General features: G+C 48.2%; 1 protein-coding gene across 3 annotated transcripts in view; it reads right to left on the bottom strand.

The window, feature by feature from the left end:
* WDR48 (WD repeat domain 48) overlaps positions 1 to 25,074 on the bottom strand; it is a gene marked incomplete at both ends in the record, with an annotated part of 34,608 nt that extends 9,534 nt beyond the window's left edge. For 2 of the 3 annotated variants that reach the window (XM_080715770.1, XM_080715772.1), the window contains 11 exons: positions 4,052 to 4,149; positions 6,083 to 6,185; positions 7,014 to 7,088; positions 8,127 to 8,351; positions 12,242 to 12,343; positions 13,124 to 13,212; positions 14,784 to 14,913; positions 15,030 to 15,112; positions 16,182 to 16,260; positions 18,351 to 18,491; positions 25,027 to 25,074. In XM_080715770.1, the coding sequence (XP_080571896.1) occupies positions 4,052 to 4,149; positions 6,083 to 6,185; positions 7,014 to 7,088; positions 8,127 to 8,351; positions 12,242 to 12,343; positions 13,124 to 13,212; positions 14,784 to 14,913; positions 15,030 to 15,112; positions 16,182 to 16,260; positions 18,351 to 18,491; positions 25,027 to 25,074 (1,173 nt within the window). The remainder of the gene's footprint in view (positions 1 to 4,051; positions 4,150 to 6,082; positions 6,186 to 7,013; positions 7,089 to 8,126; positions 8,352 to 12,241; positions 12,344 to 13,123; positions 13,213 to 14,783; positions 14,914 to 15,029; positions 15,113 to 16,181; positions 16,261 to 18,350; positions 18,492 to 25,026) is intronic. The other variant, XM_080715771.1, reaches the window with a different exon arrangement.
* Between the last annotated feature and the right edge of the window lie 1,502 nt (positions 25,075 to 26,576).

Raw genomic sequence — 26,576 nt, 5'->3', positions numbered from 1 at the left:
TTGGGAGAAAACTGTTATTTAATTTTGCTGATACTGATATTTTAGTGCAAGTTACCTGGAAGTAATCAAATGACAACAAAGAAAAGGTCCTCCAGCTAACAGATGAGTTACTAAAGGCTCACTCTAAGGGGCTGTGAAGTCCCTGACATGAGCAGACACAGGCACAACTGGGGCTTCTCCCTGCTGGCCACTGCAGGCCTTCTTCCTCTCATCCCTTAAGCACATCTCCCCACGAAAGTGTGCCTGCTGACCAGCAGCACCGCCGACCACAGCCCGCTGCAGTCACGCCCCACAGCAGAAGGGCCCGCCACCTCAGCTCCTTCCTGGACCCCTCTGTCAGTCGCCTTTGGGAGACTACTCACATCCCCACAGCCCACGGCGCCCATACTTCATCAGCACTACGCAGGCGGCTGCTCCTCTGGGGGCCCTTACTGCACTCAGCTGTACACTGCTCCCTCCACCCGCCTGCCCCGGGGCCACCCTGCCGCCCACCCCAGCTCCCGCCTCCATCCCAGCAACACCTAGACCCACAGACGACACACACGGCACGCGGGCCTCTCATCCTGGTGACTCTGCCTCAGTGACTTCAGTCTCCCGCCTCGACTGCACCACAACTGAGCTGGGATTTTTCCTGCTTCCAAAGCCAGTCCTCTACAAGAAGGCCATCAACTCACTGCTCTCACGCTATCCTGACTGCGCCACTTCCCCACCACTATCCACACAGGACCCCGGCGGCTCAGAAACACAGAAAAGACTCCGCTTTCGCTTTCCACCGGAACTCTTGTCGGTGCACAGGGAAGGGGCCCATTCTGGCCGCCGCGCTCTCCCTCTCTCGCTCCTCAGGCCTCATCCTGCCACCTGCCCGTGTCTGCTGACATCCCATGAGCACTGAAACATGCTTTAGTTCTTCCATTTTAAAATACCCCCCAAACCCAAAAGAATAAATACAATCTCTTCCCTTGGCTTCCTTTCCTGAGCCTCCCTAGCCGCTGCGACTGCACCTGCTCCCCCCCTCGGCGTTGGCTCACAGGACTCTGCAGACCCCCTCCTCGTGATCACACTGACACACTCGCAAGTGTCCACCGAGTTACTCTTAGCTGGCTGTGCGACTAACCAAAGCCACTTTCCCAAACAGCCAGTTCTTGTTCATTCTGAGCTGCTACCAGCTCTTGCCTTTGGTACTGAAGGCTGGACCCAGGGCATTCTATCTCCGAGCTATTATCGCCAGTCCTAGTTCATTTTTTTTAATTTTGAGATAGGATCTCCCTAAGTTGCTGAAGCTGGGTCCTGCGATCCTCCTGTCTCAGCCTCCCATGCACTGGGGTCAAAGGTGTGTGCCACCATGCTCAGCTCTTGGCTCTTTTTATCACACATCTCTGTGGCCTCCTTCCCCAACATCCCTGGCAGTGACGACGACCCAGGTTATCCTTGTCTCAGGCCAGCCATGTCCCTGGGCCCCGCAGCCTGCACGGTGAAGCTGTGGAACATCTCACCCAGCTCAGCCTGACCTAGGCGCTCACCTTACCAGACCCTTCTCCTAGATGCCCACACAGACACGAGCCGTCCCTCTCGTGTGTGTCGCTGCCGCGCGCCACCCCTGTCCAGCTCCACTCCCCGCAGCGCGTGCCCCCAGGCTGTCCAGCCCAGGGCATGGCCCAGCCTCGCTGCCTCTTGTCCCGTGCCCCCCCCCCCCCCCCCGCTTTCTCCTTTTACCTGTCTACCTTCCTGTAAAATACCACTTCCCGCCTGCATCAGTGCGCGGTCTGCTAACTAGTACTCGCCAGGCACTGTGGCAAATGGCTGCTGAAGGTCCCTCATCACTAAGAAGCCAGCCCTCCACATTTCAGGGACGAAAACGCAGGCTTAGAGAAGTGGCGTGAGTGGAAGATCCAAGCTAGGAGGGCCAGAGCCAGGTCAGGGCGCAGCGCTGTGCGTCAGGACATGGCTCTGGGTGACTTGAGGTCTGCTGTTCCTGACCACTGACTTCCCACGCCATTCAGTATCATGTCTATGACAGCCAATCACTGAACCTCAAAGCCCGGGTCTACGACGTGGGCACAGGAAGGTCTAGGCACACCGGGGCGCGAGCATTGAGTGGAGGCACCGCCCAGCAGACTGCGGCCTCCACTCGGCACCAGCTGGCGCTCGGGAGTGGGCAAGAGAAGGGAGGCTGGCCTGAAGGGACTCTCCTGGGCACCCTGGAGACAAGTACAGCCCGCCACGTTCATGGTAGATGCCAAAGAATGAAGAAATTCAGTGGACGAATTTCTCATGGACACTCTGGACTCTGCTGACCACCGTGGGCCACCTTTCTGAAATATGTGCATCTCTCTCTTCCTGAAAAGCAAGGTCGCTACTGTAGAGAACAAGGGCTCGGACTTTTGGCGCCTGAGCAATTAAACTCCCCACCCACTTGACTAGCCAAGGCCTCTTGTCCTGAAGCCACGCCTGTGTGGCAACAGTGTCTGTCCTAATGGCCTCCCAGGCAGCTGGCCGAGGCGGGGAAGCAGCCGTCAGGCCAAGCTTCCTCTAGACAGTTCCTCCGCCTGCCAAGAAACTGGCTAATCTGACACTTTAGATCCTGAAGTCAGCTTCTTAAAACTCTCTTCTTTATAACCAGAAGCTTGCCCCAAACCTTCCTTTACCATGTACTCAACATGGGCCTCTCCTTTACATGCTCAAATCATTACACGTAAGATACCAGCCTGCTAGCTTCCAGCTTTCCTAACATACACGACTACTGATCTGAACGTGGTACTTCCTCGCTCTAACAGTATCTAGGATTCATGTTAGATGCACGCTTGTGATCCCAGCATTCAGGAGGCTGAGACAGGAGGATCGCGGCTCATGGACAGCCTCAGCTAATTAGGCTCTTTGCAACTCAGTGAGACCCTATCTCAAAATAAAAGAATAAAAAATTGGGCTAGGTGTAGCTTGGAGGTAGAGTGCCACTAGGTTCCATCCGCAGTACCAAAACAAAAAAAGAACAAAACAGAAGACTCTGGGAAATGACATAAGGGCCACGTTTTCCGCTCACCATCCACTCCTCCCTTCATCTACTTTGGCCTCCTTTCCCTCAATAACCTGCCTTTCTTATCTGATGCCTCTGTCCCTCCCTCCATCATCCATGGCGGGGACGCCTGAGGCCCTCGCTCTGCCACTTCAGCTCCGCGTGGCCTGTTTATCAGGGCGCCTTCACCCACTGCTCACAGGCCCTCCCAAGAGGATCTGCCATGGGCTCCTCCCCCACTGCCCTCAAACACAGTTCTAGGCCCACCTTACCCACTCATCCAGGGGACAGCGGCTGAACAGATACGCCAACAACTCTGAGACACTTGCAGAAGTTTTAAAAGCAAACTCTTTTCAACCTCCTTCTCGCTAATCAGCCGGCAACACATGGAGACAAATTTGGCTGTCACCGCCCGGGTGAGGGAACCACTGGCATTTGGTGGGTGGAGGCCCGGGTACCGCTAAACGTACTGCAACTCTCCACCCTCGAGGACTGTCCAGCCCCAGATGCTAACAGTGGGAAGGGTGAGGAACTGTTGATTGTTTTAAGGTAAGGAGGCTTATAACACAAATTTGCAATATACTAACTGGAGGAAATGGATCCATTCAAATAGCTTAGGTGCTTATAAATATCAACTACAGCATTAGCTGACATTCACACAATAAAGCACCCACTCCCCAAATAAGGTCGTATTACAATTAAAACCTTAATTTGCATATTTTAATCTTTTTTTTTTTTTTGCGGGTCTGGGGATGGAACCCAGGGGCATTCAACCTCCGAGCTACACCCCCTGCCCTATTTTTTATTCTTTATTTTGAAACCGGGTCTCACTGAGTTGTACAGGGCCTCACTTAGTAGCTGAGGCTGTCCGTGAACCGAGATCCTCTGGTCTCAGCCTCCCAAATGCTGGGATTACAAGCGTGCGCCACCATGCCCAGCTGCATATTTTAATCTTGATTACCATGTAAATAAAAGGAAAAATAAAGGAGCACAAGATCCAACAATGTATACAATGTACACTTAATCCAAAAAGACACTCACCTTCAATACATCCCAATATGCCACAATATTATTGGTATCTTTGGTTAATATATGTCTCTTATCATTAAGAATGTGGCACTGAATAATACTTGCACCCCCTAAAAGGGGAAAAAAACACAATCAGCAGAACAATTCTTCTATATTTAAACTCACAGTGTAGCAGTAATTATGAACTGGCATGTAACAGAAATATAAACCATACTCACTGCCAGAAAGGAGAACCAGAAGAATATATAATTACATTGAAGGAATTTAAGGCAAATCAATTATTTATTTGAATTTATAAGCACTCAAAAGATTGACTTAATGACTGATTATAGTGTAAAGAGCTCTTCACGTCAAGGGGCCACTTCAGTGTAAAACTTCTGAGAGGCAAAGTTTCCTCCACAAGCAGAGCCCAACACTGCCGGGCGTCTGCGGGTGTGACCCCTCGCGGTGACTTCTGCTTCCCACCCTGGTTCGTCTCCCCTTTGCACTGCGACTGGAGGGCTGCACTACACATCACAGCGCGGGCCGGGAAGCACACGCACACTGTGGGCTGGGGCTTCCCCCTGGCTCCCGCCATGCTCCCCTTCGCTTCTCACTGAGGCCTCCTGAATGCACAATCTCTTCTAAGCGGAGAGAACAGGCATCTGAGAACTACAGGGCCCCGTGTCCCAAGGGGTCGGAATCCCAAGCGCCACGTCAAGCACACTGCGCTTTCTGCCACAATCGGCTGAAGTACCCGCGTCTGAGAATCACACCTGCCCTTTCCTGGCTTGTGCCACAAGACAACACGAAGCCCTTTATATTTACAAAGTGGCTGTGGGCTTTATCCTGACTGCCCTGCTACTGGGCAAAAATATTAACTCAAGAATAGTACTGCAGTAAACGCAGGAGTGCAGGATGTCTCTTCAATATGCCAAAAGAAAATGTGGCATATGTGCACAATGGGATACATTCATTCATGAAGAATGAAACCATGCCTGGAATCCCAGAACATGGGAGGCTGAGACAAGAGGATTGCAGATTTGACGCCAGCCTCAACAACTTAGCAAGACTGTGTTTCAAAATAAAAAATAAAGCGGGGCGTGGTACACACACTTGTAATCCAAGTACTTGGGAGGCTGAGACAGGAGGATCCCACGTTCAAGAACAGTCTCAGTTAGACTCTCATCAACCTAAAGAAACCTTGTTTCCAAATAAACATAAAATAGGACTTGGGAGTTGTAGCTCAGAGGTAGAATGCTCCTAGGTTCAATTCTCAGTGACACAAAAATAAATAAGATAAAACCCAGAAATGTCTGCGGATCCTTTTTCTTTTGTGGTACTGGGGGAGGGGTGGTGGTACCCAGGGCCTTTCTACCTCTGGGCTACACTCCAGCCCTAATTTTTATATTTTATTTGGAAACAGCGTCTCACTAAGTTGCTGAGAGCCACACTAAGTCACTGAGGCTGGCTTCGAACCTGTGCGATCCTCTTGTCTCAGCCTCCCAAGCGCGGGGATTACAAGCGTGCGCCACCACGCCCGGCTCTCCTTATTTTCCAAGGTAGAGTAGAATGTCCCTGGGTTCCATCCCCAGTACAGAAAGAAAAAAATATAACTTGCAGAAAAAATGGATATAACTAGGGGACGTTATGCTGTATGAACTAGGTCCGACACATGCCTCTCCTACGTGGAGGTGGGGCTGGGGAGAGCTGACCTGACCACAGAACAGTGATGCCAGAGGCCGGGAGGGCGGCCAGGGGTGCTGGCCGGAGCAGCGCTCGCTCCTGCAGCGCGCGGGACTGCCTGCTGCGCCTGTGCAACATGTGCAATCAGCACATGCTGGCGGAAACTAACCAAGAAGCCCATTAGAAACAGCACCAAACAGCATTCTAAATATAAGCCCACGTGTTATTAGTCTTTCGTATACAACAGAACTAAATTTATAAAAAGGTCACTACTTTGAATGCCTCAGGTTCAGTCCCAGTACCAAGAAAAGGGCCACTGCCTTTATTTTGCCAAACTTTGAGTAGCTACATCAACCCCAACGCCTCCAACGTCCTTACCTTTAAGGACCTGGTCGGGCTGAGTGCAGAGAGGAGCTGCTGGATGTGCACAGTCGCTGTCACAGTCTCCAGACGCTCTAAAATTATGAATTCCCTTCAAGGTCTAACGGGACAAAATTTGTTATTTAATCACTTGCTGGTTCTATATACTTTGAGTCTGTTTAGGTGTCAAAAAAATAAAATTAAAGAACAAGCAAATGAGAAAACTTCAACAATTACTACATCCACCAAAAAATACTGAGTCACAGTACAATGTGTTTCCCAACACTAACAATACATATTAAGGAGGGAATGCCATCAGTTTAGAGGGAAAAAAAAAGCCAAATTAGGCACAAAAACAGATAAATATTCGTCCAGGTAAAATTATGTTGAACATAAATTGGCACGATGAAATGTAGACAGGTAGCCATTTTTATGAGTACACAGAAAGGGCATTTGACTTCATATCAACAGGAATAAACGCAAACACCTCCTCCTTTTTATCCAGAGTCTGGTAGGCAAGAAAACTTTAAGATTTCAAGTCAACAACGCTTCGGACGACTTCTGTCTTGCTCTGTTTCTGTCTCTGCTGTCCATGCCATGAAGAACAAGGAAATAACCCGAAAGATGAGAGTCCTGTGCGTTTCTGGGCCCTGCGGGCACTCGGCTGTGGACTTTCAAGTGCAGCCTTGAGGCCAGAAGCTGCCCTGAGACTCCCTGGTTCTGGGTAGCACTACCTGCTCTACGAACACAGAGCGCATCTTGGCTGCTGACAAAGAAGCCGGAGCTTCACTCTGACTACCAATCTGAGGACGAGTTAGGGTCACAGCTGCATCCCAGGGGCTTTCAGGCCTTGGTGCTGTGAGACACGCTGAGAATCAGGGCCAGACGGAGCGCCCTCAGTAATGGCGCGTGTGCTATACAGCTGTGCAGGGAGTCAGCAGGCACTTACCCACTTATTCACCGTCGACTTGGTTGTTGCGACCCAGATGGCGGGAGGGGGATCGGCTGACCGATCGAGCTCCATCTGGAAACACAACACAAAATGCTGCCTTGTGAAGGCCGACTCCAGCCACATGTATTAAATAGCAGGGCCTTGGTTCAACAAGTGCATGCTGACTATGCCAGGGCATGCGTTAAAAGCCACGGGCGTAAGAACGAAGGACCTCTTTGCTAAAGGAATTCACAGTCCTACATCAGTGTAATAGAAGCAACTTTTCACCAAGAGCAGAGGCTGGGAAGTTTTAAGTGTGGTTAATCTGAGGGACCTAAATGGACACCATCAAAGGAATGAAGAAGTTCCATGATTTTGTCAATCTAGTCTTTAAGTTCTTAACAACAAATACACTTTTTTTTTTTTTTGAAAATGTACTAATAAAACTCTCTAACAATACGGCAAAAGAAAAAAGCGCCCTCACTCAAGGACAGGACACCTGGAACAGGTCCTCACAGACCTTTCTGGAGTTTTAAAAGGCTGCACACGTTAAAATTCGTGTGTGGACAACCACTGCACAAATGGAGTTGTTTTATGTTTATCCCCTACTCAGTCCATACGTGGAAATGGCCAGTTTGGAGTGGTGGTGATGGGGCCGGATGCCAGGCCACCAGGAACCCGCCCTGGCTCAGAGTGCTCTCGACAACGTAAAGCCATGTCCTGACAAGCGCTCCCAGTCCTCGGCCCTCTCCTCCTAGACTAGGGCCACGGTGCCCACACCCCTCCCGGCTAGCCGCTCACAGTATCCCTAAGTTTAATACATATCCCTCCTGCTACGGGGCAGGAAGGCAGGAGAGCTCAGAGGCAAACACGAGACGGTCTCTAGAACTCGCCAGTGGAAGAGCCGGGTGCCACTAATCTGCCCACGACGTCGGCTTCTTCTAGAGGCTGACCTGTGTCTATCCCGGCACTCCAGCAGGCAGGTAGATGCCGCCCTGGCCCTGCCAGGTTCTACCCGTGATAAAAGATCTTTTTTCCACTCCAACAGCTAATTCAGGTTTTAGTGGATTTTGCCCTACTTGGCTGACAAGTGTAACAATCTTAATTTTAAAACTAAAATACATGACATACCTTGAGAACTGGTGCTTTTTCTTCACAAATCAGCACCCGAATGTCAGGGTTTCTTAGGTCTGTACAATAAATCTTCCTGTCCCTTCCTCCAGAGTACACATGCGTGAAGGCATCGCTGACCTGCAGGGCCCACACGCCTTCGTCGTGGACCCGGTATGTCGCGATACATCTCTGCTGGCCCAGGGACCAAAGGCGGATCGCCCCATCAGAGCTACCAGAAAGGCACTGCAAGGCAAGGAAAGGCCGGGTGCTGCTGGGACACCGCCCGCTGTGCCGCGCTCAGCTCCCACCTCCAGACCCACACCTCTAATAGCCCAGGCCCGCCCCTCCTGAAGGCTTCTTGCGAGCCTGTGCCGCAAGTGTGCTCACTGAGGGGTTCTGAGCAAATCTGCCTTTGCCTTGCATCCTGGCCACCTCGTAAACTTTAAGAAGGCCTGTGCTGGCCATCAACTACTACGGGGAATGGAGTTGTGTTTGTTTTGCACTAAGTTTGGGAAACATCACATGAAGCCAGCAAGACTTTCGAGCCCTGGTCACCCCTGCCTGGCCTCCCGCAAGGCTGTGGATTCCTAATAGCCTGCCAATTCTTATTCTCAACTGAGAGATCAGAAGCCAGATCAATCCCAGGATGACCGCTTGCTCTCCATGACCTTGAGCCCTTCCCAGGAGCCTCCAGGGAGTAACATTAGCATTTCTGATAACTTCTAAAGGCTCACAGGAGATTCAGCTGCACAGAGGCTGCTGGCACACAAATCAAGGCTGAGCACACTGCCAGTCTACAGGAAACAGGCAGAGTCAGCTCCCCCATCCACACCCAGCACCCTTAGTGCTCTGGACCAGTCACCATGGTGACTGTTAGAGAGGATAAAAACTTCATTTCTTTGGAAAAAGAATGGCCCCGTGGAAGCAAGCAACTGGGGTGCTGGAGTATGAAATTAAGTATACGAAGCACTTCAAGGGAAGTGCTCAATTGGATGCAGGTTTCAAGAATGGTGAGGACTGCTGGTCTGGCTCCTGACTGGAGGGGCCTGGTTCAATGAACACATGGAGGAGGCCCTCGCACAGACTGCCAGTGGCACCAGGGGTCCAACTAGTCCACAAGGGACCATGAGAAAGACCAACAAAGGGGGTAGGGGTGTGGGTATGGGCAAAACCTCCACCAGTGCACGGGAGCCCTGTGGGGTAGGGGCCCGGGGGAGTCTCCATTCTGGGAGGAGAGAGGCTACTCTGAGGCAGCAATATCATCAGTAAGTTTTGGTCCCTCGTATCACAGCCAAAGATTCACCAAGTGGGTGATACCACCCCAGAGCAGATGCTGGCACGATCCAGGGGTGGGAGTAGCTGCAGATACCACTGGGGGATGGCAAATAAAAACAAGAGAGTGGTGGGAGTGCCCAGAAGGATGCTGAGCAATTTTTTTCCCCTGAAAAGGGGCAGTGAGGCAGTGGGTCTGGGGGATCTATGTACCAGACCACGCATCTGAGAGAGAGCAAGGAAGACAAAGATGTGGCTCAGAAGTCCTCAGGGCCCGGGCCCTGAGACAGGAAGGGATGTGCTCCGAGCTCAGCACGTGTGGTGGGGAGGGAACAGCGGTGCTGGTGCTGACACAGCACACAGAAGAATCTTGATGGCCATCAGTATTCTATTCAAAGACCACAAAGAGAGCCCAGTGAGAGAGAGAGGGAGAGTCCACTGCCAAGGTTTGTAACACTGGCTAACACCTTCGCAGCACATGGTGGGAAAGTGGGTAGCGAATGTCCTGATGTACAGGAGCTCTAGCGTCCAGTCCCTTGTAGAAGGTGGAGGAGTCGGCAAACATTTTCTTCCGTCTCCATCCTTGGTGTAAAAATGGGTAAACAAGAATGTTCACATGAGATGACTTCTGAGACTGGAAGAGAATGATCCAGAGCATTTTTCTAACATTAGACTTAAGCCAGGTGTAGTGGCATGCACCTGGAATCCCAGTCCTGGGGAGGCTGAGACAGAAGGATTGCAGGTTCAAGGACATCTCAGCAAGTAATACAACTCTCACCAAACTAGTGAGATCCTGCTTCAAAACAGAAATAACAAAAAAGAGCGGGACAGAGCTGGCAGCCCTGACCAAGTGCTCTCTGCCTTTCCAGTGAAGACGGGAAGCGCCTGTGTACTGGGGCCAAGTTGCTGACCACCAGGTGTGCTTCTGTGCTGGTCACTCACATCATCCATGCTGCCAATACAGAGCAGTGGGTGGGGCAAAGAAGCTGCTGATGCTGAGGCCCGCAGAACTGTAAGCTAGGTTTGGGACTTGTGTTACCAAAAAGCCCTGTGAGTGACACACCAGGACATGACCTAGTCAAACCCAGGTGGTGGGCTGTTCCACCTGCCCAGCAGTTAACTGTCTGAGTACAAGGAATTGGCACAGGGCACCGCTAACGCCAAGTGGAACGCGTCAGCCAAGACGACTGCTGCACTGGGCACCTCACTGGACGGACGCCCGCAGGCAAACCTCAAACAGATTGCGTTAAATCAGATTTTCTTCTACTGTACAAGAAAGGGCTGCAGCAATAGGCGAACGTTCAGAGGATTCCACGACCCATTTTATACATACATGTATGCATCCTGCCACAAGTCCCTGGCTTAAGTGCCACCAGACACGGCCGTACGTGCTTGCAGGACACAATATACTCCCTGGCATAGAAACCAGTAACAATCTCTTCCATATCACAAAGGCTCAAGAATCAATGAGCAAAGTTTCCTTTTTTTCTTCTCTTTTTCCAAAATGTTAGTAGCTGTTTGTTGGTTAATTTGTTAACATAAATATTCTGTATTGTTGGTAATAAAATTTACATTTATCCTTCAGTTTCCACTAAGGACAATGAATGGAAAGCAATCAGACCAACAGGCAGCGGTTACAGAAGAGCTGCACCCTGGCTTCGTGCAGAGCAGAGAGCTGGGCCACCTTACACAGAAGCATCCAGCCTGTACAGGCGGGGTTCCAGGCAGAGAGGACAGGCGTCCCAGGAGACCCGCCAGGAGAGAAGCCCCTGTGAAAACCACGTGACCCAGTCCAGTCCTGGACGAAGCTAAGAGAACAGGCAGGAGCACCCTGTAGCCACACTGCAGAACAGTACGAAGCTGGCTCCCCCGGCCTCGGACCCCCAGGCACGCAGGCTGCGAGGAGCTCAGGGGCTCTAACAATGCCCAGGCCTGCAGCCAAGGAAACGCGCTGCGCACGCCATACAATCACACCAGCACGTTATGATCCCGCTGTGCAGGTGGACAAGCAGAGAGCTGCACAGTGAGGGGTTCTCGAGGCAACAGCGAGACCTCCAAGCCGCGCCTCCCCTGCTCCTGAGAAGCGGCTGCCTTCCTCTGGCTACTTTTTCAAACTCTCCTCTCACCTCTTCTCTGATTCACACGTGAGGCAATTTCCACGAGTAACAGACAGACCCGTCTTTCCCATCTTTCTCCTTGCCGTTTTCTAACCCCGTCACAATTCCTATTACCTCTGAATTTATCACTGACCCCAGAGAGAAAAATGACCAGGGAGGCAAGGGTTCCCAGTAGAAGTGTGTCAAATCATAAAATGCTGCTCAATTTTTCCTATTTTCTACAGTGGTGAAAAATTACTTTTCCACTGCTTCAAACAACAGAATTGTAATTTCTAATTCATAAATTATGTAGCCAATAAAACTAGTGTTCAAACATTACTGATGTCTTCTCTGAAATGCTGACTTTAAGCACTGTTAGAAAATTTAACTTGTAGACTTCCTAGTCTTAATTGACAAAATCTGCCCAAGTCAGCGCACAGGGAGATTCACACCTAGTCACAGAGCGTTCAGCGAGGCAGCGCTCCTCAGAGCTTCCTTCTGCTTCCCAAGGGCATCATTTTTAGCGATTTTAGCATCTTTGTGCCAAGACTGCATATACCCATCAGCATGAGAATTATTTTAAGGCAATTCCTTGTTTTGCCTTTAATTAAAAGTAATGCAAATAGAACAGTTTTAAGATGGGGCTATTAGATGTGGAATTCAGTATTTTAAAGCCTAAGACTTGGGTCAGAGCTCGCAGTTCAAGCTGTGCGGCCATGAGTCGCGTGCACTCTGCAGGAGCGCGCGGGGGGGGGGGGCACGCACCTGCGCGCCGTCCCTGCTCAGCAGCAGCGCCTTGACGTTGTCCGTGTGCCCCTTGAGCTTCATGAGCTTCGCGCACGTCCGCGGGTCCCACACCCTCAAGACCTGCAATGAGACAGGGTCACACAGGCTGAGCGCGGTCACATAAGTAACTGAGAACTCTTAAAAGTCAAACAGCCTTTAGACTCTGAGGAGGAGACGGTGCTCGAGCCAATGGCTGTTGCCGAAGGCTCCTGACGGTAGGAAAAAAGCACTTCCCCCTCTCCCTCCCGCCCTTTCTTTTGTGGTAATGAGGAATGAACCCAGGGACATTCTACCACTGAGCTACACCTCAAGTCCTTTTACTTTTGTTTTGAGAGAGGCTCTTGCTAAGTTGCTGAGGCTAGCCTCACACCTGTAATCTTCCTCCCTCAGCCTCTCAAGTACTGGGATTACAGGCATGTACCATGGGACCCGGCAAAAAGATGTGTTTCTTTTTTATTTGATGCTGCAGATTGAAATCGGGGGCATTCTACCTCTGAGCAACACCCAAGCCCCAATTCATTTTTTGTTTGGAAATAGGGTCTCCCTAAGTTGCCGAGAGCCTCACTAAGTTGTTGAGGTTGGCCAGGATTCTTTGATCCTCCTGTCTCAGCCTCTCAAGTACTGGGATTACAGGTGTGTGTCACCATGCCCAGCTGAAAAGAAGCATTTCTAATGCCAAAAAATGTAAAGCCCCTCCTTTGTACATCACTGTGCATGTAGTAGGGACACAGTTAAGCTCTTATTGTTCAAATAACATCTTTCTTTTAGCATCCAGTAAGCAAAACCACTGCCCACGCATTGAACTACAGACTTGCTTCGGGCTGTTCTCTTAGGCTCACACATATCCTTCAGCGCCCTCACCTTCTCCGTGGACCCAGAAACAATGACTGTCCCCAGCTGATTCATCGCCAGGCTGTAGATGGAATCTTTGTTCCCACTTAGAGAAGAAGCTATTGAGAACAAATGAAGCCAAGTTAGCAAAACCACCAGTTCTTCAGTACTAGTCAGCGAAAGTTACAAGTTTACCTATTCAATTCTGAAACTCATCTTTAGAGTACTTTTAGGAAATCTACCTATATATAATGAAGACAACTCTAAACAAAACATTATTACTAAAATTTCCATCTTTTCTGGATGAGTATATACAAGTACTCAAAAATATTTGCTAATTAGAACTGCACTACCATTTAAAAAAAACTAACTACATAAGTAATATATATTCAAATACATGTGCCAATAAATATGAAAAAAGTCCAAACTCCCTATTACTCAAGTAAATACAAATAAAAACAAAAATGTTATTTTCACCCACAAATCAAGACAAAAACAAGGCAGAGCTCCATGACCAGACCATGCTCTCGCCCGCCGACTCAGAGCTCAGCACCGCTGAAGTAGAAAGCTGGATGCATAATTCCACAACAAACACTGATAAGTCACAAGTTAATATATGTGGAATGTTTAGAAAAACGCTTGCTTATAAGCATTTAATAAATGTTTATTATTATTTCTATAATCTTAAAAAAAATGCACGACATGGTCTCTTGACAACTCTGAGCTGCCAACACCCTCACCCTTAGGTGCAGAGTCAGCCTAGCAAGGCTGCAGCGCACCACGTCCCTGGGGACAGCCGCTCTTACCCAGGTGATGAACACAAAGAGAACAAGGGGAGCAGTGTTTACAGTTTCACGTTTCCCGACAAACAGCGCAAAACAAAATTTAAGAAATGATCACTACCGGTTTCCCAACCTGCCCTTCCTGGCACATCCTAGGTTGTGTTAGGAGGATTTCAGCCATGTCAGTGTCATGACAGGCTGGACCTATCCTACAGAGACTAGATATCCCCGCTAAGCAGACACTGGCCTACTGGTCTGACTGTTCCAGGACGCTCCAGCAGGCCCGGCCCAGCATGGTCCTAATTTCCGAGCTCAGCCTTGTCTAAGTCAGACCCAGGGGCTGAGAGCTGTGACACGAGCCGCTAGGAGCAGCTCTGAATTGTCTCCGCAGCACCCTGGCCTCCCTGGGCTCCTCTGGGATTGGCTGGATTCCTTAGGGCTGCTCTGAAACGGTCCTTCTCAGCTGGCACCCAAAACCTTTGCTTTCCCTGCGTATTTTCCACGCTGGCCCCTAGCTCAAAGGCTCTTAATACGTGGCAGTGCTTCTAAGGCAGAAGACAGCCTCCGTGTCAGGTACCCTCTCACCCTCCCACAATGTCGGTTCAACGAGCAGGCCTGGGCAGGCGATGCTGTGGGAGGCGAAGAGTTAGGATGCAAGAGGCTCTCTACCCACACACACTCGCACCTTTGCTAGGCAGCCAAGACGTGCTGTAAAAACAGCAGGTCACAGCTGGAGAAGTTACTGCACTTGACCAGTGAGAGACAAGCCTGCTGTTTATTCATAGTCTTGGGCGCACTCTCAAGATCTGAACCACTATCTCAAAGCAGACCTACCAGATGCTTTATACACTCTTCTTTATTTATGTCTACTTAGACCACCCTCCAAGACAGTTTTTTAAACACCTTACTTGTGACAGTGTTATTTGAGGCAGTCAATGCTGTGAGAGTATTCACATCCCAAAGGAATATCTGTCTGTCCAACCCAGCCGATGCGACCAGCTCTTTATCCTTGGCATAGGCTAAGGCCTTTACGTAATCCTGAAACAGAGCAGACACACGCTGATCTACTCTGCAGATCAACTGAAAAACGAGTCGCACGGTGCCCTGATATCCCGAAGTTAGACTCCAGAAACCGAGCGCTCTTAGCTGTTCACCTTATGTGTCCTTAATGTGGACATGCAAAACCCCTTGTGGGCATTCCATACTTTAACTGTCGTGTCGGAAGAAGCAGATATCACTAGAAGAGACAAAGAATGAGCAAAACCCTTAGTAGTGTGACTTACAAAAACCTTAAAAACATTTTTAAGCAAGGTACCAGTTTTGAAAAGTTGAATACACATGCATGCAAACATATATACATACACATACACTTAAAAAGCTCTAAGCTGGACATGGTGGCGCACACTTGTAATTCCAGAGCTTGGGAGGCTGAGACAGGAGGACTGCACAGGTTCGAAGCCAGCCTCAGCTACTTAGTGAGACCCTGTTTTCAAATAAAGTATAAAATAAAATAGGTCTTGGAGTATAGCCTGGAGGTAGAAAAGCCCCTGGGTTCTATCCTCAGTACCACAAAAAAAAAAAAAATAAAAAAGCTCTCACTAAAACCCATTACATAGTCTATTAAATATATATGTATATTTAATTATACACACATATATTTTTTAATAGTCAGGGAAAACTTATTTAATGTTCCTGGATGAATGCCCAACTAATTTGGCTGGGGAAATATCTCTCAGGTGGCAAAACTGAGAAATGGATCTCATCAAAATAAAAACCAACAGAGGTATTAAATTAAAGAAAAAATACAAGAGAGTCTATTTATACACGGCTCAAATCAGGTAAACCTGTAGTATGTACAACACAGGAGAGCAGCCAACCTGGGACAAGGTACAATGTCTAAAGGGTGGCACAAGCTGGGCTTCTAGCGAGTTTTGGTTTCCTTTTCTTTTACTTTTTGTGGTACTGGGGGTTGAACCAGGGTACACTACTTCCGAGCTATACCCCAGGCTTTTTTTTTTAAACCAGGATCTCACTAGGTTGCTGAGAGTTTCACTATGTTGCTGAAGCTATTCTCCAAACTGTGATCCTCTTGTCTCAGCCTTCCAAGTTCTGGGACTATAGAAATGTGCCAGGACAAGCGGCAGTTTTTTTGTTTCTTGAATTTTATTAAACTGTAACCATAAGGTGTGTGTACTTTTCTGTATATGTGTTATACTTCAAATTTGAAAGGCTTATGTAAAAAATGAATAATATATCAAACTGAATTAAAAACTTCCCAAAGCCCAATAATCCAAAGAAATACTTACATGTCTTTCCATTACAACAGAGTACAATGTCATTTACCCAGTCAGTGTGGTGTTCCATCGATGCTATGTAAGGATCTTGCTGAAACCAAAAGAAAGATTTTAGGAGTTTATATTAGAGGAGGAAATACACATCCGAGGTCTGTTCAGATTCGCTGGTGAATGTGGCATGGTGGTCTAAGGTCTTAAAGTGGCAACTAATTCAGAGTAGAACGCCATCGAGAGGAGGCTTGTGACACTAGACGTCAACACTTTGAATGTGGCATGGTGGTCTAAGGTCTTAAAGTGGCAACTAATTCAGAGTAGAACGCCATCGAGAGGAGGCTTGTGACACTAGACGTCAACACTTTAATGAAAGCCAGGGTGCAGGATAAATGCTTGATTTTTATGCCTGGTGGCAGAAAGACAGCCAGCTGTGTGTGACCCGAGCGCTATGGGAAGGGGTTCCTAGAAAGGCCAGGGCTTGTGGAACCTGCAGGCTGGGGAGAACCGGCCAGGGTGGCGAAGGCTGACTACCAAGCGCGGCCCGACAGGGCGATAAACGCTCGCTTCCGCCCCCTGGGCCTCCCGCTTCCCCCTCTAGCTCCAGTCCTTCGGAGCAGAAACGGGCTGAGAAACTCTCACTGGCTCCTGCTCTCACTGGCTTGATCACCAGAAGCCTTTGGAGACAAGCATCTAGGCACATCCTCTGCTGGAAACAAGCACGTCTGACACACTTCATGGGCAGGGGAAGGAAGTCTCTTCATGCCTGAGAAATGATGCTACTTGAATCTATCATTAAGGGAAGATTAGAAAAAAGATGTTTGAAGGCAGGAGAGGCAGATCTCTAGATCCTTCTACATAAGTTGAGTTTTTTCCTTAATTGGTTTGAAATACTGTGAATTCCCAGAAAGGTAGCATTCCATTAAGGCACTCTGAAGCCAAACATACTTTTCTTACTTTGCACACTTTGACACTGTGCCACCACTACTCCCGGCGGCTACGGAATTCAAAGTCTGCTGGCCCAAAGCCCATTTGAAGAGCCTTACCTAGCGGCTCTACTGAGTAGTTCTTTCTCTGCACTGAACAGCAGACTCGCCCGGCATGCTACAACCACACACACTTAAAAGCACGAGGAGTCTGAGGCTGGGCTGAGCTCTACTCCTGGCCGCTCACTGGCCGTTTAAACCATGGGTCTCTCCGTCCTGTTTTCTCACCCATGAAGATGAAGCATGTCAGTGCCTTGAAAGGTTACTGGGAGAGTGAAGCCACGGTGGATGAAAGCGCCAGAGCCTGGCACCCAGCTAAAGCTGAATGAGCGCTCCTGTTCCCTCCCCGATCTTCCTATGGCACTCACAATATGTGCCTTCAAAAGCACGCAGAATCCCATAGGACTCTCTCATCCCATAGATTTAAATCCTACTCCCTGTTTAAGAAAGCAGACTTTAAAAATCCTAAAGAAGGGGAGTATGTTGTCTTCATAGTTTCAGATCAACCTGATATTATCTAAGAAGGCCCTGTGGGTTTTGTGGGGACCCCAATCGCTTTGAAATGAAGACAATCAAGTATCTGTGCATGATTATTTGAACAAAGTAGAACTTCCCCAAAAGGTGATGCTTCCAGCCAACAGATGTAAACAGTTTTGTTTCAGGACACTTTACAGGAATGAGAGTCTAGGTTTTCACGATAAATGGTTCGCTTTTATGCCGTGTCGTAGTGAAGACAACTAGCTTTGGGCTGGGCAGTGTATGTGGCACAGAGTACTATAGGAAAGGGTTTACCAGAAAGAACAGGACTTCTAAGAATCTGTGGGCTGGGGAGATGTAAGCACTGTTTTTTGTTTTTTATATGTACATGATCACCAAGAGGCTTTGGGGGCTCATACTTACACAGAAAATTGCTGGAAGTAATCACTTCCTAACCACCACCAAGTGTCATTGGTTCTTTGTGGCATAGAATTCTTAAAGTAAGCCTAGTTTACAGAGTCCTTGCATTAGCTAACACTTCTAAAACTTTCCCAAAGAGAATTTTTCTCAGAGGCTTATAGAATTCTGCTTGCAATGTCTTTATGTAGTGTACCAAGAAACTCAGTGCCCAAATATAAAACTGAAAAAAGGGCACATTAGACAGAAAACAGCTCTAGTCCAAATCTTCCTGAGCACAGACCCTAGCACGCCGGCGCAGCCTGCTCACCTTGTGCTGACTGACGCTCCATATCCGTATGATGGAGTCCCGGCCCGCCGTGAAGAGCCTGTTCAGCGCAGGGTCCAGCTGCAGGGCGTTGACTCCGTTTCGATTGTACTTCTCCACTTCATCTCGAATGACGTAGGAGACCTGACGAACACATCAACAGACAGCATTCAGGATGTTCCAAGCCATGCAATAGAAATGTAGCCCACTCCTGGCTAATTCCAACATCAAAATCACGTTTCAAGCCAGTTCAATTTTAACTTTTATTTTACTCTACTAAGACAAAAGGGCTAAGGGGAGGAAAGACATTAACGACAGTTTAGTCCAAGATGAGTGCGCCTGCTGCTAACAGATGGCAACGGCCTCCTAGCCGGGCTTCTGCCCGCTTTGTCTTTAATCCTTTCTCCAAAAGCAGCGAGGGTAACTGCCTAAACATATGAAGTGGAATGTAGCTCAGCTCTGTTCAAATGTCCCGCTGCATATCACCGGACTCATGACTTGATGTAGCACCCTTCTACGGCCCTGACCTCGGCCCCAGGCTCTCCACGCAACACCTCCAACACATGCACACACGCTGGCCCTGTCGGGAGCACTCGCTCTCAAGGCTGGCCAGCTCTGGTTTCCAGGTTTCTCAAAAGCCTTCCCTGGATGAGGAGCACAATGTCACACGAGGCGTTGTTTGGTTTCTGGTGTGGGGACTGAACCCTGGTGCAGTCTGCCTCTGAGTCACCCCCTGACCTATTTATCTTTTTTTAAAATCAAGTCTCACTAGAGTGCAGCAAGTCTCACTCCTTGCGGAGCCTGTCCTTGAACCTGCCGTCTTCCTGTCTCAGCCCCTAAGTACCAGGACTGCACCACACTCCACTGTCCTATGAGGGTTTGAATTACTACAACATAACTCTACACAAACTGGCCAGGAGTCAAAACCAAAATTTTTCTAATGTTCTGGAAAAAAAAAAGCAGCTTAAAATACAATGGGATAGGAGAGGACCAATTATAATAATAATCAGAATACCTAGAAATAAACTTCACAAGAAAGACATGGAACCAACAGGAAAAGGTGTACACACACACACACACGAATAAAGCAAATACGTTATGTCGCTGCACACAAAGATTCAAAACTGTCGATTCTTGTTTAGAATCTCATTAGAATTCTTTCTAGCCGGGCATGGTGGCGCACGCTTGTAATCCCCACGCTTGGGAGGCTGAGACAGGAGGATCGCGCAGGTTCGAAGCCAGCCTCAGCTACTTAGTGAGGCTCTCAGCAACTTAGCGAGACCCTGTTTCCAAATAAAATATAAAATAGGTCTGGGAGTATAGCCCGGAGGTAGAAAAGCCCCTGGGTTCCATCCCCAGTACCACCAAAAAAAAAAAAAAAAAAGAATTCTTTCTAGGAGTTGACAAAATAAACAATACAATTTTTTTAAACACTCAGATATTTTTAAAATGAAGGTAAGCAAAAAGGTCTACTTAAAGATCTTAGAAGGACCATGAAGATCCTGAAATTACAATCGAGTACCAAATAAAAAATATAAAAATATTAGAGGAATAGAACAAAATTTGAAAAAATTTTCACTGTAAATATTCTATTTTCATATAAACCTAATGTTTCAAATCAATGAGAACATAACTCATTTAATAAATTATATAGGAGCATCTCATGATTCTACTGAAAAAAGTTGTATATCCTTTCTCCACATCTTAAACTAAAATGAAATTTTATATGGAATAAAATTTGAAATTTAATAAAAAACTCCTAATAATTGTAAACATAGGTGAATATTTACATAGTCCCTAGATAGAGAAAACTCTTCAAACACTTCAAGAAAGACGGTAGTCTTTACAAAGGAAAAGATAATGGTGATTTGATCAAATACAAGTCAAGCCTTTTTTTTTAAGTAAAAGAACATTCAAAGCATCATTATTCAGCCGGGACCCCAGAGTAGAAACTACCCAAGAGAGCATTTGCTGACAAATGAGTAAACCAAATGGACTTATCCTCTGCTAGGCCAGGGTGGCTGTGTACACAGTTACAAGGAGGCTGTATTAACTCTGGTCTTGGGGGCGTAAATAGCTGCAACCAAAATCTACTCACACAAAGCCAGAAAAGTTTGGTTCTGTTTTTAAGGAGAATTTAACATAAAGATACAAAGATATTCTACAATGCAAGACCAGAAAATACAGCCATCACTCAAGACATTTTAAAATCAAACCATGGTAATTCTCTGTTGAGAGCTTTTCAAAGCTTCCCACCACATTCAGAGCTGAAACTCCTCAATCCTGCATGGCTCTCGCTCAGCTAAAATTTCCCAAAGCTTCTCCCCTGACAGTGGTCCTTAGCTGCTTTCTGCTCCCCGCGGGTGCCACGCTCTTCCCCATCCCTCTCAGGGCCTTCCTGTGTAATCACTGCTCCAGAGGCACAGAGGACTTGGCTCCTCCCGGCCCCTCGGGGGTACTGCCCCCAAAGTCACCCTTCTGCCTGGTCCTTACTCTGCAGGTCCTGGCACAGCCCTTGTACAGGCCTGTCCCCCGTTCCCTCCCTGTCTCCTATCACCCTATCTCCTTCACAGTTACACTCTATTGGTCATCTTTTTTGTTCTCTCTCCTCCATGGGAATAAGGCGTCGAGAGGCAGGAACAGTGTCGCCCTTGCTCTTCTTACCGCTCTATTCTATTAGTGACCCCCACCCCCATTTCCTTAGCAGCTGAAGACGGCAGGACACGCACTCGCTTTTCATTATGTCTGTAATTAGTGAGTAGTACACTTGGACCCTTCACTGGTTATTGAGCAACATTATAAATCTCAAGGGTTCTTATTTTTGTGTGTGCTGGGGCTTGAACCCAGGGGCATTCTACCTCTGAGCTACACTCCCAGCCCTGTTTTTTATTCTTTACTTTGAAACAGGATCTAAATTGCAGAGGGCCTAAGTAGCTGAGGCTGGCCACGAACCACAATCCTCCTGTCTCAGCCTCCCAAGTACTAGGATTACAAGCGTGCGCCACCACGCCTGGCTTTCAAGGGTTGTTCTTATCCTATAATTTGACAATGGCATTCAGTGCTACTCTCTCTTGATCCAAGATCAGACAGTTAAGAGGCAAAATATATTATTCCTCTAAATACTCATATGTACGTTCCCCAAAATGTATTTTTTAATTTTTAAGGGCAAATAATAATTCAAAAATATATAATGATGCATGTATTTTAATGTAAGATATCCCATTTCTTATCTCACCCATAATCTACTCCCAAAGAGATAGTCACTACCGATATCCTCCTAGACCCCCCCCCCCTTTTTGGGTGGTACAGGGGATTGAACCCAGGGGGACTTTACCTCTGAGCTATGCCCTGGACCCTATTTTATTTCATTTTATTTATTTATTTATTTATTATTATTATTATTATTATTATTATTATTATTATTATTATTGTGGTACTGGGGGTCCTGGAAGCCCTTCTACCTCTGGGCTACACTCCCAGATCTATTTTATATTTTTGAAACAGGGTCTCTTATGCCAGCGTGGCTGGCTTCGAACCTGCGCGATCCTCCTGTCTCCGCCTCCCAAGCGCGGGGATTACAAGCGTGCGCCACCACGCCCGGCGCCTATTTTATTTTTATTTTGAAACAGGGGCTCACTAGGTTGATGAGAGTCTCACTGCTTGCTGAAGTTGTCTTTGAACCTACAACTCTCCTTTCTCAGCCTCCCAAGTAATAGGATTAGAGGCATGTGCCACCCCACCCAGGTTGATACTTTCCTAGACTTTTTAAATGGATTGCTTCCTTTGTGGAAAAGGAAACATTCTGGACATACTTTCACCCCCCCCCCTTTTTTTTGGTAGTACTGGGGAATGAACTCAGGGACACTGAACCCCTGAGCTACACCCCTAGCTCTAGTCCTTTTTAAATTTTTTCTGTTTTGAAACAGGGTCTCATTAGGTTGCTGAAAATCTCACTAAACTGCTGAAGCTGGTCTCACACCTATTATCCTCCTGTCTCCGCCTCTCAAGTTCTGGGAATATTTTATTTTTAAGTACACAGATCTAGTGTATTTTTTAATGGCTGCGAATTAATCCACTACATTCAGAACACAACTTGTCTGATAACTGCAGGCATTTAGTTCCTAATGATGGCCACTAAGTAGTTATTTTGTTATCTACAATGACAGTATTCCTACAATAAACATATAAAAGACATCGATTATACATATTTATGCTTTTGCAGAATAAATTTAATATAATTGTTGGCCAAAGGAAGTAGTTATTTAAAATTTTAACAAAACAAGACAGCCATAAGTACTGTGGCTCTATTTACAATAAAAATCACAAAGTCAGGTACACAAACAGGAATACAGATAGACAGTGATTTTTGATCAGCCACAACTTTGCCCCCAAAGGAACATCTGAGTATGTCTGGAGTCATTTTTGGTTGTCACAACTTAAGTTGATGTTACTGTATCTAGTGGGCAGAAGTCAGGGGTGATACAAAACAATTTACAATGTTTAGAACAGTCCCCTCCCTCACCCAAGGAAGAATCAGCTGGTCAAAAATGCTAATGGTAAGGCCAGGAGTGGTGGCGCACGCTTGTAATCCCAGCATTCAGGAGGCTGAGACCGGAGGATCACCGTTTGCAGAGAGCCTCAGTTACTTCGTGAGGCCCTCTGCAACTTAGTGAGACCCTGTTTCAAAATAAAGAATAAAAAATAGGACAAGGGGTGTAGTTTGGAGGTCGAATACCCCTGGGTTCCATCCCCAGACCCACAAAAAAGAAGAAAAAAAAAAAAAAGCCAATGGTATGCAGGCTGAGAAACCTTGGTCTAGGAATACAGAGTACACTGCCCACATACCTTTCTCTTAAGAGTGGAGGACAACTATAATTTATACTTGTGTATTGTTTGTGGGGTTTTATTGCAATAAACATCCACTGCTTTAAAGAATACTTCCATGCACAATGAAGTTTGAGATGAAATCAATCCCTGTGGCGTCTAACATCTCTTCTATACTTTGGGGACAAATTCTGAAAGCTCCCTCTTATCTCGGTAGGCTGATCCCGAGACAACTCTTTAAATGCTCTCGATAGGAGATGGTTTCAAGTCACTCCATCAACCCGACTGCTAGTACTGTTGAAGCTGAACGCCGCACTCTAGCTCTGTGCTCTGATCAGCGGGGAATGGAGACCCCCAGTCTCCATGCACCAGCTCACATTCGGGTTGTCCCAATACTCAGTTTTTCCACATCTGCCGCAGTTATTATTTATTTATTTGTGGTTCTGGGGTTGGAACCTGTACCAGGGCTTCCGGGGTCTAACGAAGGTCCCCGGGGAAAGTTTCCCAAACCATAACAGTCCAAACCGTAACAGAACACGGGGGCTTTTCTACCTCCGAGCTATACTCCCAGACCTATTTTTAAAAATACTTTATTTGGAAACAGGGTCTCATTAAGTTGTTGAGATCCTTACTCAGTAGCTGAGGCTGGCTTTGAACCTGTGTGATCCTCCTGTCTCAGCCTCTCAAGTAGAGGTTACAGGCATGCGCCTCCACCTGGCTCTATTACAAATCTTAACACAAGAAACGGAGAGGTCCAACTTTCCTTTGTTCTTTCTGTAAGAGTGAACCGCCCTAGTGTGTAGAAGGTAATTAAATTACAAGTCTGAGTTACACTTTAGTCCCAAAGAGACAGTCTAGCCACCTGGCTTGCATACTGGGATTATTTAAATGCTGTCATTACTGAAGAAATCACCTAAAAAAGTAGCTATTTTACATTAATTTCACTCACCCCAACAAACATCTAGTGAGTGCTTAAGCACCGTACTGATCAATGAGATCAAAAAGAAAAAGATATGAACTCAGAAGGGCGCGGCAGGCTGACTTTTGCTGGGATTACCTACTACACACTGATTTCAACCTGGCCAACTCCATACCGTGTTTTGTTTTATAAAGAGAGCTTGGGCGTTCCCGACTCCTATACCCTCCCGATCCTTTCCCCGCTTCGGGGCCAACCTAAGCGCCTCGTAAATGTTTAATGAATAAAACGCGCCCTACGGAGCCACAACATACAAAGAGACCTGCGAGCGAACACCCGTCCCGGGGGCTTTCGCTCCCTGCACGGCTCAACATAAAAGGGCACAACTCCACGACGTCCTCCGAGCAAAAGTGACTTCGCCAGGGCGCCCGAGCGCCTCGGGATGGCGAGACCACTCTTCACCGGCGGAAGATAAATTGCGGAAACCAAGATGCGCACGGGAGATGAGGAGGCTGCGGACGCAGGGATGCACGCGGAAGGCTGAAGACGCCGAAGACCCAATTCCCGGAGCCTGCCCACTGTGATCGCACCCCTCGCGGCCCCGCGCCCCGCTCCCACGTGCGGAGCCTCCGCAGCGCCGCCACGCCCCCGCGCCGCCGCCCTGGGGAGCCCCGCGGCCTGCCTGCCGCCGGCCGGGACGCCCGGGAGGAGGGAGCGGCGGAGGGCCCAGCCCGCCCCGCACGCCCGCATCCCGCGCCCGAGGCGCCGCCGCCCGGGCTGGCAGCGGGGTCCCGAGGCCGCCCGCGGCCGTTAGCGCCGGCCCCACCCCTCGCGCCCGCCCCGCCGCGCCGCCCTCCCGCCGCCCGAGGCGACAGCCCGCGGGGAGTCGGCCCGGCCCGCCGGCTGCCTCCGGGAGGCCGCGGAGCCCGGCTCCCGTACCTGCACTTTCCTCCGCCCGGCCGTGTTCTGCCGGTGATGGGCCGCCATCTTGCATGTTGACACTCCGACGTCACTTCCGGAAGAGGCTCGGCCCGGGCGGAAGTCCCGCCCTCCGCCGTGGCCGGGGGCGGGGCGGGCGAAGGGGGCGGGAGGCTGCGCGCACCGGCTGGGCGGTCCTGGGCCGGGTGGCCGAGTGGTGGGGGAGCGGAGCCGAGGCCCGAGGCGGCCAAGGGAGGAAGGGCCGCTCCTCGGAGGCCAGGGGCGGCCCTAAGCTGGCTCCGTGTGGGTGTCCCCAGTTCCGCCTTGGGCTGTCTTCCCAGTGCGCCCCTGCAGGCGGGAGGAGAGTACTGGAAGGCTTGATCTGAGGCCGGGCGTGGCACCGCACCCCTGGTATCCCAGTACTTGAGACAGGAGAATCGCAGGTTCGAGGACAGCCTCTGCAAGTAGTGACAGCTAGCAAGAAGATGTTTCAAAACAAGAAATAAAAAATTGGGCAGGGGAGTATAGCTCCGAGGTAGAATGCCTCCCACCCCCATACCACACACACACACATACACAGGAATCAGAGGTGGGTGTGGTTGTGTACATCTGTAATCACAGTACTTGGGAGGCCGAGACCGGAAGATCACAGGTTCGAGGATAGACTCAGCAATGGAGCGAGCTTCTCAGCAACCTAGTGAAACCCTATTTCAAAGTAAAAAATAAAAGGGCTGGGGTGTACCTCAGAGGTAAAGTGTCCCTGGGTTCAATCGCCGGTAACACACATACACTCAGAATTGATCATGGGTGTTCTCAGCTTTTTAGAGCCATGCCAAAACTCCTAGGCTCCGTAAAATCTGATACCCTTATTCATTGCTCATTCCCATCCCCATTTCGGAACCCATTATAAGTAGTGTGATGTGTTAGTCAAATCTCTGAGGTTCCTGCCCAGTGCCTAAGTATATGTCTATGACCTTTGAAGGATTTTCAAGTCAATCTTCTACATTTTGATATGCCTGTAGGTACAAATTCTAGATCGGTCTCTACCCTTAGGGAATTCACATTATTATCCCTGGGGACCCCTCTCCCCAGGTCTTACTGACCCATTAAACAGAAATAACCAACCATGCTTTTCTGACAAAATAGTTCTGAGCCCGTGGTACTTCTCTTTGGAGCTTGAAACCTTTTTAAACATTTCTAGGCAGTGAATTAGGTATTGTACATGAAAAAAGTTTAACATCCAGACCCCTCCAACGGGCATATAAAATAAAAATAGAAAAAAAATTAAAAAGTAAATAAGAATTGTAGAAGATTCTTCCTCCAAATAAACCATATTTGTTCTTGAAAAGTTTGCACTAGAGTTTGGTCCAGGTGTCTGTCAGTTACTTAAGCAAGTTAACGAACTTCTTTAATCTTCAGGGTTTTTTTTAATCTGTAAAATAATAAAAAAAAATAATACCTATCTAATATGGGGCTTACAAAGTTAAGTGAGGTAAGGTTAGCACAGTACCTAACATGTAGGAAATTGTTTTAGGTACCATTTTTAATGATGACCTTGTCCAAGAAGCATC

Source organism: Muscardinus avellanarius (genome assembly GCF_963383645.1).
Source record: "Muscardinus avellanarius genome assembly, chromosome: 18".
Classification (NCBI taxonomy): domain Eukaryota; kingdom Metazoa; phylum Chordata; class Mammalia; order Rodentia; family Gliridae; genus Muscardinus; species Muscardinus avellanarius.
The sequence above is the reverse complement of the archived record's forward strand: the minus strand, read 5'-3'. Positions and strand labels throughout refer to the sequence as shown.